The 13,156-nt window shown below is 42.2% G+C and overlaps 1 protein-coding gene across 4 annotated transcripts in view; it reads left to right on the top strand.

Annotated features, from left to right (window-relative positions):
* Positions 1-13,156, top strand: part of fermt2 (fermitin family member 2) — a 57,824-nt gene that overhangs the window by 27,701 nt on the left and 16,967 nt on the right. For 2 of the 4 annotated variants that reach the window (XM_036150431.1, XM_036150430.1), the window contains exons 4-6: positions 6,127-6,255; positions 9,223-9,255; positions 12,896-13,121. In XM_036150431.1, coding sequence (XP_036006324.1) covers positions 6,127-6,255; positions 9,223-9,255; positions 12,896-13,121 — 388 coding nt within the window. The remainder of the gene's footprint in view (positions 1-6,126; positions 6,256-9,222; positions 9,256-12,895; positions 13,122-13,156) is intronic. The other 2 variants (XM_036150433.1, XM_036150432.1) reach the window with 1 other exon arrangement.

The raw sequence follows: 13,156 nt of genomic DNA, 5'->3' as shown, positions 1-13,156 counted from the left end.
GTGTTTTAATAGACACACGTTTGGGGCCGTGATCCAGTTTGTGATTTCTAAAAAGCTTCGTACTGGTGAAACCGATTATGTAACGTTTTTATGATGTTATGCCCTGTGTGTAAGAACCATCCCCTTAAAACCGGGTTCTACTGATTCAAAACAAAAGGAAAATGAGTATAGAAGTGACACTTTTAAGTTTTCTTCAAGATCCCGTACTAGCGACAAATGCAGTTGGTGGGACTAGCATTACCAAAGCAGCAGTCTGTATGTAGACATTAATGTTTTCTTCCTTTGTGTTGAAGGGCTAATTTTTTTTTTTTTAAGTGAAGTTAATAGTTCCCTTCCCTCTAGTAGAAAGCTGTCGTATCACCTTGAGCTCATTTGAACAATAAATGCATTCTTTAAATGGTAGAAAGCTAACAAGCTAGTCAGACGCATGCTTTTTCAATCAATCAGCTGATTTGAAAATCATCCCATGGACTCTCAATCAGCTGATCCATCAAACAACTACGAGATATGGAAAGCACCAAAGCGTGCCATTTGTCATGCTGTTGCACAACCGAGAGTCTGATGCAAAATCTAAAAGCTTACTCAGTTCTTGGTAGAGCTAGCGCAGACCAATGACCGGCAGCAGATCTGGCTGATTTACGCAGCCTGTTCACTCAATCAACGTGACTCTACGTAGGAACACAGACACTTGGCAGTGGACTCTGGCGTAAAAATGAAACTCTTTTCAGCTGAGTACCGCTTCAGGGTAACAAGAGTCAGGTTTCTCCACTTAATTTTAATGTCTTGCTTGCCGTTCGTTACAGTAAGCAGAGACAAAGAACTGCTTGGTGAACAGTCCATGTCAGCCCCTCTAAGTCGGTGCCTATAGCTGTCGACCAGAAAATTATGCACTGCTGCCTTAGGGTCGAGAACAAGTTTCTGCTCAAAGATGCGTAATTCAAGAATCTCTACGTTTTGCTCTGCGGTGAAGAAACGCTGAATGGCCAGGTAAAGTCCCCAGTTAATCCGTCTATATTCAGATCCTTGCCTTTGGTCATGAGCTGTGGATCGTGGCCGAAAGATCGAGACGCCTGGCACAAGGAGATGAAATGAGCTTTCTCACGTGGATTAGCCGCTGGTTTTAGCATAGAACGGAGAAAGCTGGCATAGTTTACATGTCTGACCAGGAAGCCTTCTGAACGCCTCCTTACTGAGGCTATCCAACAGGGAACTCCAAGCAGACCCAGAACTTGCTGGGGGGGGGGGATGCATATCTCTTCTGGGAGCCCTAGAATGAGACGGTCTGACTGGTGTGAAGGATGTATGCATTTCCTACATGGACCTCTGTGACCCGATGTTTGGGTGAGGGGTAGAAAGGGTTGCATGGTTGAAGCAGTAAACTTCTCTAGCAGCCGATGGCTGTGGAAGAAAACGAAAAGCTTAAGGCAGACTTTTTTTTTGTATCGGGATCAGGAATATGATGTTGATGTTCTTTTTCGGTGAAGTTCTTGACAAGTTCTTTTGATTTGTGGGGATTGTTGCTTTGTTCTTTCGCTCCAGCAGATTTATGGCCCGTCAAGCTGTGGGCTGCTTCAGTGGGGCTTAGTTTACTGGCCAGTGTTGTTCTAACATAAAAACAACTGTGGTTTGACTTAACTCTGAATCTTAAATCAAAACTGTGTGCCTATTTAGTCCCCTTTAGGTCTCGTCTGATAGACGAACTTCAGCTTCTTCCCCTTAATGTATACACTTCATCTAGAAGCGCACCAAGTAAAGGAAACAAATGAGATCACGGCATATATCTTGAATTTAGTTTCTTAATGGATACCCATATAGGGCTGCCAGCTGTTTGCACTGCAAATTTTGGTGTTGTAAAATTAGACTGTGACTGTGTTTGTGATTCTTTGTGGTGAGCATTACTCACTGCACTGAATCATCTGTTCCAAGGAACAGATCTTCCAGGTCCAGCTGGTTCCCTCCGAGCCCGTCTCCTCTGACCTCAGGCCTGGTTTCTGTCAGAAGTCTGCAGGATGAAAGGTGGAGGGTCTTGTTGTTCCGGTGTCATTTCTGCTAATAGGAAACTGCCGAGCCTTTTGTAAGAAATCTCATCATCAGTCACGTCTCCTCCTTATAAGACCATCTAAAACTATGTGTTGGGCATAGAAGAACCAAGTTCCCTTAAATTAACACTGTGGTGCACAGTTGGAGCATTGACTTTGTCAGCAAAAGTCAATTAGCATGTTTTCGGGCACTTTATCTTCCCAGATGGTTTTAGCTATCACTGTGCTATATTTCAATGTAGTTTTATACGTAGTATATATAATATTTACTCCATAATTCTGCTATTTATTTGTAATGCTAGAGTTACAGTTTGAGGATGTAGAAAAACTTGATTTGAAAACCTAAACTACCATTTAACAGCTTTATTAGGTTTTGATCATCTATATTTAAACCAACTGAGCTGAATATTTTTCATGGTGTCTAAAATGAATTTTGTTATTGGAGCAGAGAATATTCTAAAGAAAATAAACTACAAGCCAAATATAAGGACACAGTTTGATTTAGAGTTCATTTTTGGAAAAATAAACAACCTCCTGTGCTGTAGCCATGTTAGATCCAGACATGAGCTTCAGGCATCTCAAATGTTTGCCTGGAAATAATTCAGTAGGTAGTTTTCTGTGGTGGAGCAGGTGACATACTCTTGGAAAGTTGCAGTATGGCAGCAAGATTTATAACTGAGATTTATGAGGAATCATTTAAGTGTTTATCCCTTTAAAGACAGATACCTATAAGTTTAAAATGTAAGAGATCTTATGCTGTAGAAACACTTATTTAAGACTCTAATTTAAAAGAAACGAGTCCACTTTGTTACTGTACATAGTAAAATAAACTGTTTTGGAGCCAAATTCTGATCTGCTATGACCTGCTGCCATTAATCATTTACATTTGAAACATAGGCAACGCCACACAAGTCTGACCTCCAGCATGTAAAAATCTATGAAAAAAATAATGCACATTGCATTAAATAGCACTTCATAATTTTTTTTATGTCAGAATCAACATTAACTGCACTCATTATTGGCTGTGCTAAACGTAATAGTTTTCATACTGTGTCAGAGAGAGAACACAATTTTAAGAAGGATATTTAGAGAAAAGGCACATTGGAAGAAACTACTGATCCCTGTTCAAAAAGTCTAAAAGAGCAATGCAGCTGTTAGGGTTTTGAAGAAGAAAAAAAGTGTTTATGATTAAGCAATTGGTATTTAGCCGTGTGTGGATGCCAGCTTAATGGTGATTGGGCTGGCACAGAGAACGTGTTGGCGCAACATTTCCAAATGCAGCGGGTTCCATAAAAGGAAGAGACGGAAAGCTTTGAAGAATAAAACCGAGAAACTTTGATGTGATGCGTCCAGCCGTCCTGTTATCTGAGAAAATCTGCTCCACGTCATTTCAGCCCTTCATCAGTTAGATTCAAGTTCCCACGGTTTCTACGCATTGATATCAGCAGGCAGCTGCCTCTAAAAGCAAAAAACACAAACTGTTGAAAAAATGAAATTAATGAAGCACCCACTGATGTCTAGCTCTTTGTAGCAGCCAGAATAAAACACCTGACATGCCTCCATTTTTTTAAACAGACCCTTACAGCCTTTATGCCTCTACTGATGTCATCTTTTAAAAACCTTTTCCTCAGTAACAGCTTCCACACCAAAGAGGGTTGTGATTAGCACAAGCTAGTAGCTCTTACGCCCGGTGTGTTCACCTATCATAACAAAAAGAATGGTATTTTTTCAGTTTCCAACCAGAAAATCGGTCGGGTTCAGTCGTCCAGTTCCAGTCTTCGGCACATTTCTCAGCGCATCTCTAGTCTGGTGGGACTCGTCACATAAATTAGCCTGTTTTGAACTGTTTAACTTTGCTGATGACAAACTGGTACTTGAACTAGCACATGAATGTTGGACGTTCATTTGTGTTTCTGAAAAGAGATTTAAGCAGACTTTCCAACAGGCTGAGCCCCCCACACACACACGGGGTTACAACGTGGCTCATGCTACAGCAAATGAAATTCTTATTTTCTTATTTCATCAAATGCTTAATCTCACAATTAGTTTCTAATGTGATAGATTGCATGGGTGAGAAAATGTTCCGTCCTATGTGTAAAGGCTAAACAATTTAAAATGAGTGTAGTAAAATGCCACATGCCTCTGCTATGTCTCAGCTAGACGTACGCCGTGTCCAAGTACTCGCAGTCTGTGTGTGTGTGGGTGGAGAAGGGGCGGGGCTAGCGTTTGTGTGTCGGCCTCTTTGCATAGTTCAGCCGGGTGAAGGCTCAGCAGCACGCTCACAGCTCACATGGCTGTATAAGGGCAGGAGGGACTGTGCTGCAACAGAGCGAGAACGAGGGCGGAGGGAGACGGGGAGAGAGGACCGGCTCCCATCTGGTAGTTCTTTAAACTCCTGGAATGCTTTTGCTTTAGTTACACAAGCCAAACAAGCTTCTCACCAAGTCAAGATGTTCCCCTCGAGCCTCCCGTCCGTGCTCCCCTCAACACCTCCAGCGATGGCCTCAGTCGGTCTGCCGTGGTTGTTGAAGCCGCCGTCTATAAAGAGTTGGGGATGGATCGATTTAATGTCTGGAAATGAGAAAATGAACAGCTGTGTGTGTGTGTGTGTGTGTGTCTTTCTAATATCGACATTGTCGTTGATTTATAAGGAATCTGTGAGGAAAACCAAATCCAGCTGAGTCCAGATGTGCTCCTCCTGCGTTTGGCCCGTCTATGCTAACGCTGACACTTTCTGGATCCTTTGCCTCCTTCATCAGAGCCGTGCTATCAGAGTTTCAGCTGAATGATGGCTCCCTGGCCCAGATAGGCTGCTGCTTTAGTCCATGAACGTCTGTCTGGTGTCGGCCTGCCTCCCTTTGTGGCTTATTTCATTTAAAAGGAATGCTGCTTGGTAAAAGATGTCATTTCTTGCAACGTAACAAAGGAAACTGAGTTCAGCTTTGATGTGTGCTTGGTGAGGAAGAGTGAGACTGTGGCTCTCATGGCTCAGTTGGAGATTACAGTAAAGGGGGATCTTCAGGGGCCCTGGGATAAAGGATTTTCAATTTTCCACCCCATGTGTTTACAGCTGTTTGCAGTTCTACCAATCTACCCCCCCCCCCCCCCCCCCCCCCACACCATCCTCATTCCTTCTCCTTTCCGTCTTTCACACTTTGAGTTGACTTGCCGTCTCCGTCTTCCTGTCTTGTGCGGCTTCATTGTATTGTTTCTGGTCACTAGCAGAAGCCAGAGGTTTATTTAAAGCCTGTAGTTGAGAAAGCTCTAATTACTGTTTGCTTATGTTGACACGGGCCAGTTACTGGTATCAAGGTATCCAAAAAAAATCCTAAAATATTCCCTCCAGGTTGTCCTTCGCCACATTGCACACACCGATGCTGTAATTCAAAATCCAGAGAGCACTTTTTCTGATGAGGATTTAAAAACAGTGAACATGCCTAACGTCTAACCTCGGGGTTTGCATTGTGTCTTTGGAGCGCGTGAAGGCATCGGGTTCACTGATGGGCTGCAGCTCATTGCTACTGTGGCTATGGGGGGACAGCAGCTGCTGAACCAAATAAAAAAAAGAGCAGACTATGTTTTTCTTTAAATCTAAAAAAAATAACTGACAAATGAATTGGAGGCTGATGAAGGGAAGCCAATATTTGAGAAACCAGGGGTGAGAAATGAAGGACAAATTCCACAAAGAAGTGCATTACAGTGATCAATATGTGAGGTAATAAAATAATGGATTACAAATGTATGGCTTAGGGTCTCTGTTCTTTTTTTCTTGTTGCTTCATGCATCAAAATCGAGTGAATAATAAAAATAAAATGTGTATTCCTCAATATGTTATATTATCCTTTCTGTTTTGGACATAAACAATGAAATCATGTGATATTTATGTTTTAATTTCTTTTGTAACCATTGATACCATGAAACCGTGGTATTTTAACTCTGTGTTGACTTGCTGTCAAAATCTTATAACAACCTACGTCATATTGTCACCATGGTCTATCAACAGCTGCCCTCCCTGCTGTACACATTTGTTTATCTTGTATTTATACGGCATCAAAAAACCTTTGCTTTCCCTTTCTACATCCCTTAGACATCCGCCACCCAGAGGAGTTGTCTCTACTGCGCAAACCTCGCGATCCCAAGAAGAAAAAGAAAAAGCTGGAGGAGGCAGAAGAGGACAGTCTGGAGTTGGAGGGTCCGCTGTTGACTCCAGGATCTGGTGAGCTGCAGACAGCTTTTAGATTCCTGGACTTAGTGATTTAAAGGTATTTACTGTGCCGTGAAGGGGGTATACTGACACTGTCCTGAAGCAGCGGGCTCTGCTGGCTCACACGGAGTGTCTTCCACTCTCTCGCCGTGTGTTGGACTACACCTGTGGTCGAGAAACCGCTGCGATAACTCCAGGCTGCTGTTTCTAGTGACCAGACGCGAATGTGCAAGTTGGAGGCCTGCATGGGATTGGCAGCCATGGCTCCCAATTCTTCTGCAGGGAGGACTAAGAATGGTTGAAATTCCACACATAGCTGGTCACGCTGCCATTTTAAGCCCAAACCAGGGGAGAGGAGTGCAGTTCCCCCCCCATGGAGAGTTTACAACCATATGAGCAGAACAAAGCTGGCTGGGTCGCTGTCACTGATTTATAGGACAGGGTAAAATGTTACTCCTGATATGATGAGTCTGCTTTGCTGTGGCTGTTTTGTCTTTTTATTTTTTAAATGTCTCTTTCAAATTAATCCCTAGAAAAGGCAAAAACAAGCCCCCGCTTCACAATAGCAAAGCTGATCCCACCCAGAGTTGCATCATTACATAACATGGGTGTGATACATTCAAGAAGCATTTATTTCCCAGTGGATAAATGTGGTCACACTATGAGGTGGTGCAAGCAGAGCTTCAGCAAACACGTGTAAAATCTACTTCCTGTCACTGGTGACCTTGTCTCTTCAGTGTGTGTGTGCGTGCTTCCTGTGGGCCTCCCTTTTAGATCACAAGCTGCAGTAGAAGAGTGTATTTTGTGGTCAAATTGTAGGATGTTCTGTCCTTTGTGAGGAAGAGGTGGACTCTCGGTTCAGGTCTCCTGATCAAAATCACAAGGCTTCACAGAGAGGCAGAGATGCAATCAGAATGCGGCCTCTTCCTTTCTCCACCCCTCCATCAGTGTGACTCGTCACATGTGGTGCGGCTGTTAATCCGTCTGTCGATAAACAGAAAAGCATTTACCAGTGAATCGAGAACAATTTAGGTTTTCAAGCAAAAATGTGAATAAAATTAGAATTTGCACATTAAACTGAATCTATATTTCACCGTCCATTTTTTAATACACAGACTCCCAGTCTTATAGGTGTCTAATGAAGATAGATTTACTATTTAACAATTGGGAGATATTCATAACATCACGAGAAAAAGTGTTGCTGGATATATAAATGGTGCATAGAGGGAAGTTGTTTTCTACTATGTACTCAAAGAGAAGATTTTTTTAGATGAGTTGTTTATGAAACAACCTGGGACTTGTTGCCACAGCCTTCACCACATATTTGATCAGAAATGTTGACAAACCGCAGACAGCTAGGGCTGTTTACTGGACACGAACAGATCGGCCAGGAACCGGGATCAATGCAATAAAAGGGGATGTCTAAAATACTGAACATGCGAGAAAACGTACTGAAAACAAACATCATCCATGCAGCAAGATCATTTCACTTGATCTCTTGATGTAAGGTTATGGTGTAAAACTGAGCATTTAAAATGAAAAAAAAAAATTACTCATAAAACAGGACAGATTATCCAACATTATTTTTTATATTTTGGTAAGAACCAAATAATCTACAGTGATTGGCTGATTTTTGGTTTGACTGGCAGTACAAACATATTCAATTACATGTCTGCCAGAGGAGGTCGTTTCTTCGTTTTGGATGTTCTGTAGGGCTGGGCAACATATCAAGGTTTTAAAGATATTTAGATTTTTAAAAAAGAGATATGATGAGATTGTATTATTTATATCGAGGTGGTCTATGTTGCGTTAAAACTACTATTTTATGTATTCCAGTAGGTTATTTTTCAACTATTTCTCATATTAATATACTGCTGTTTGTTAAAAAAATTTGCCTGTGAGACATTTGGAATAAAGCTTTTTATAATTACTTTATAAAAGAAAAACCTGTTGAGATAAACATTGTTTATCGGCATTCAGCCTAAAATTGTCAAGCTTTTATTTTTGGTCCATATCGCCCAGCCCTAATGTTTCGTCAGTTACGTGATGAGGAGAATTTGACCCAAAGCCGACTTCAGTAGATAACACCAAGGCTCTGTCGAGCTGCAATAGAGTAAAAGAAAGCCAGACTTCAGCGTGTAACAGGTGGGTTCTTTAAGACTGCCAGAGTGAGGGAGAGGGAGACTTCAGCAGATAACAGGAAGGCTGAGCATGTTACAGCAAAGTTGCTCCGCTTTATCGTTTTGAGCTATTTATCTCAGTCCGTCATGAATGCTGCTAATATTTCCATGTGCTGGATTTCGAAATGTACGGTAAGCAGCTTTTGGAAAGCTTTTCTCAAAGCAGAGATTAGAATTGGGCCATAAATCTGATAAGTGTGTTTATTTACACCAGTGGTTTTCAAACCTGGACCCACTGTCCTGCAGGTTTTGGGTGTTGCCCTGCCTCTACACCCCTGGCTTGAATGAACCGGGGATGAAGAGGCCTCTGCAGCCCTTGATAGCGGCTGAGGAGGTAGGGCAATCCATTTATTCAGGTGTACTGGAGCAGAAACTTGTCCACACTGTCCTACACACATGTAGGACAGTTGGTCCTGAGGACCAGGGTTGAAAACCGTGGGTCCATATACTGTTTACATACAGGTAACATTATTATTTTGACCACTGCCTCGTCTGTATTTGCCGTCACTCCTGCTGTGTTGAATTAGTGCCCGGGCAGGGATGAAACCGTGTTCGTCATGCCATCCCATCTCCTTCAACAAAGGGGACAAACTGAGTCATTCGCCCTGACACTGTCTGTGGAAATAGTCTCATTTTATTCTTCTTCACCCTTTGTCTTTTCTCCTGTTTCTCTGTTTTCTTCTTTCCTTGAACAATTTGAAGCATCCTGAATCTATCCTACTAATTTTGTTTACTTTTCACTTCTTTTCCTTCACTTTTTTCTGTCTTTCCTTTTCCTACTCTTCCTTTTTCACACCAGCCTCTGAGATAATTTACATCGGACCTGTGAAAGGTAAGCTTTCCCTTTTTCCCCTGTCCTGTTTTTTTTTCCTCACTGCTTCCTTATCCTTCTCCCCCAAACATTGGACCATTACCTTGAGACGACATCCGTAGTCTGAGGGCAAGCAGCAGAGTCACCTGACCTTAGTAGTCTCATGATAAATGGTTATGCTTCCTATTAAGCCCAAGATCAGTTTCATTTTATGCAATTTAAGGCTGCTGCTCTCTAAAGGATGTGCAGGACAGCAAGCATTGTGATCATGTCTTCATGGCTCAGATAACATAACAGCTCAAAAAGAAACAAAATTCACAACATTCTTGAGTTTATTCATTTTATTTACTTGACGTTCTAACAGCAGATGGTAATATGTTTTCTTCTCCGCATCCACTAAATTTCCCACACTTTGGTTTCATGCATAACTTTTTATTTTGCAAGAGCTAAACTGTAAACAGGATGGGGGACGCCCGGTTGTGTTTCTCAATAAACTGTGAGCTTTTGCCTTTTACATACTCACTCGCACCAGATAGCTGACATTCCTCCCAAGACCCTATGGGAGACGGGAGTACTCTCCCTGCCCTGTTGAACTCTGCATTAGGAGGAAGACCTTGGAGGAACCATTGGATAACGCACTCCCCCACATTGAATGGGTGGTCAGAGCCTGCACCCTTTTTCTCATGACCTCAGCTTACAAACACAAATATACACAGTCACAAACTCTAATCAATCCCACTTCCTTGTTTCAGATGAGATTTACTGGTTTGGTCAGTTACTTCTTGACCTAGTCCTTAGGGAGGAAGAGAGCCAGCGAAAGGGGGGGATGGCCAAAAATACTCCCAGCAGGCCAGCCCAACAGGAAACAAACAGCTTCACCCCAGGGACTTGTGTGTGTGGTGTCAAATTCCAACATTGAAAGCCTAAAGGAAGAATTGTAGACGTAAATAAATGTTTGGACCATTTGAAGATAAACTTTGCCTCTAAAATCTCGCCCTTGCCTGTGCCATTGTTTGTTGAGTGCAAAATGTAATCCTGTGGGTGTGTGGCTGTACTTCAGTAGCTACCTTCACATGGACAAAAGTAATTGAAGTAAAGGGCCTATCGGAATAAAAAAGCATTGTGTAAAAACACCAATCGGAATATGATGATCGGATTAAGCCCAATCGGAATGAAATTGTAATCCGAATGAGAGGAGTGGTTTATGCTGATTGATAATCTGACCAACGTGCATATTAACGCTTGTCAGGCTCAAGTGGCAAACTAACCCGAGTGCGCATGTGCGCCCGACTCAAAAGTGACGTATTTCCACGTTGGTGAGAGGCGGAAATACGTTGGAAAGTTGGACTGTCAGGGCTCCCGATACAACCTTTCTGTTTGAAGAAACAGGAGCTCAAATTGTTTCTTGCTCAATTAGAACAAGTCCAGCCTGGGCACTCAGAAGACAAACAAACTCGTATAATACTGCTTTGTTTGCTATTTTTTGTTGCTTAGCAAAGAAGGAAGTAGTTCTTCTTCTGTGTGTTTTTTTTTTTTTTTTTAGGGGAATTTGATAACTGTGCCTGTCAGAGTGGTTCTATTCTGAATAAAGCCACGCACATTATGATTGGATTAATTGATTGTGTGCCCATATAAACGGTACAGTCCGATTATTTAATCCGAACATATTTTAAATAAATTTTGTGCATGTAAACATAGCTACTGAGTCTGCTTACCTTGTGGATCACCTGCATGCTGATCAGCACCTTCCTCATTACCAACAGGAGAGCAGAGCATAGTTAAAGTGCCTCAACACTGTTGGGTGGTAGTTGTATAATATTAGATGCTAGCTGGTCTTGCTAAGAATATTATGTAATTTTTGGTTTGGTTTCTTACACTTTTTAGAGGTGATTTTGCAAAGATTTTTTTTTAAGTAACCACAACACTTTGAAAAATATTTATACATTATTGAACTATTTTCAAACGTTTTTCACATTATAACCACAAACTTTAGTCTGTTTATTAAGGTACGTTCACATTGAACGCAAACAAGGCAAATGGAGCGAGTCGTTTACATGTTATCCTTTTGTAAAGGTGCCGTCAGGAGCGGATTAACGGTCCGTGATGCGCACACTGTGAATTTAGTAAATAGAGCAAAGCAAAATTTTGCTCGAGGTCAACAATCTGAACTTTTCTGTCAATTCATGTCGCACTAAGGATCCTCCTTGTTCATGTATTTAGGCAGAAAAATGTTTTTTTATACGTCACATATTTAGATAGTACAATTAGGCTTTATTTCTATTGAGCAAAGATGGATTTCCCGACCCAAGACGTCTATAGTTCGTGTTCAGCTCCTCATACTGGGTCCTGGAAAGACATAAGTACCGCTGAAAGCCACCGTCATCCAGATGCAGCTACATGTGGTGGTACTCGCGAAAACGGGTGCGTCTCTGAAAGATCTGGTGGATCTAGGGGTGCCGACGCAGTTTTTCCGCTTTCCACATCACATGCATCACATGGCTAGTTCTGTAAAATCCATGTCCGCCACGTTGAGTTGAACAGACAAATGGAACCGGCAAGCAGATAGACGCTCGTCCCATTTGATGGTGTGGTGAAGCGAGCTGAGCCTAAATTTCGCTGCGTTGTCAGCGCAAATTGTTTGCGGAAAAAAGGCGAAATATCAAGCAACCGGCGGCAGGTGATCAATGTAAAAAATCTGCTTTGGTCGCGTTCGTTGTGAACATACATTTAGGGTCTTATGTGACCAATGCAATGCTTCATTGTAAAGTGGAAGAAAAAAGATTTTATTTTCAGTCCCCATTGCTGTGATACTGTGAAATAATATCCAGTTCAATATCCAGTTCAGCAGGAAGGAGAATCCGTTGACAGCTGCGAGTCGTCCACTCCATAAAATCTGGCATTTACGGCGCAGTGGGAAGACAAAACATATGTTTTAAAGAACAACATTAAAAGTCCCATTTGCTGATTTGTCACAAGGCATGACTGGGACACTTTAAACATGTGGAAGAGGGTCCTCTGGTCACATGAGAACAAAATGCAACACTTTGGTCTTGGTTCAGAACGCTGTGTATGATAGACAAATAACCCCTCAGCATATATCACAGAGAAAACATTGAGGTGGCAGCATCATGCTGGACATGGACAGTGAAGCTAGTCAGAGCTGATGTGGGAAATGGATGGAGTTAAATACAGAGCAAATAAGAAATAAAACCTGTTAGAGGCTGCAAAAGACTTGAGACTCTGTTGAAGGTTGCTCAGTCAAAGAAAAGACTTGAACCCAGTTATGAGTTTGTGGTAACCCTTAACATTAATGTTCTCAGATGATCTGTGAAGCTGAGCTTTTCCTTGAGACTGGATGGGCAGGAGTAATGACTCAATGGGGCAAATACAAATAAACGCCACACTGTGGATGTAGTATTGGTAAATAAAGTTTGAAAACCATGTCTTCCTTTCCTATGCAATACTTTTCTCTACTACATAAAACCACACAAAAATGGCTGCAGTGTCAAGAAAAAAAAGTCCAGCAGTAAAAAGCTTTGCGAAGCGCCGTATGTTAATTCGATATTTGTAGGTAGAATTGTTTCTTTCTTTGTATGTTGTGGGGTGTCTATATATCTGGATAACAGCAGGCTAACTGTTGACTGTATTTTTTCTATCGCAGGGAGTATCTACTCTAGTCCAGGCTTGTACAGTAAGACCATGACCCCCACCTACGATTCCAGGGATGGCAGCCCCCTGTCGCCCACCTCAGCCTGGTTTGGGGACAGCCCCCTGTCGGAGGGCAATCCCAGCATCCTCGCTGTCAGCCAGTCGATATCCTCACCAGACATTCTGGTTAAGCTCTACAAACCCCAGTCCCTGCTGGATAAAGCCAAGATCAATCAAGGGTGAGATGGTGCTGGCTTAGCGCTTTGGGAAAATG

The sequence above is a fragment of the Fundulus heteroclitus genome, chromosome 19 (genome assembly GCF_011125445.2).
Source record: "Fundulus heteroclitus isolate FHET01 chromosome 19, MU-UCD_Fhet_4.1, whole genome shotgun sequence".
NCBI classification, from domain to species: domain Eukaryota; kingdom Metazoa; phylum Chordata; class Actinopteri; order Cyprinodontiformes; family Fundulidae; genus Fundulus; species Fundulus heteroclitus.
Note: the sequence above shows the minus strand (reverse complement) of the source record. Positions and strands in the feature narration are given on the sequence as shown.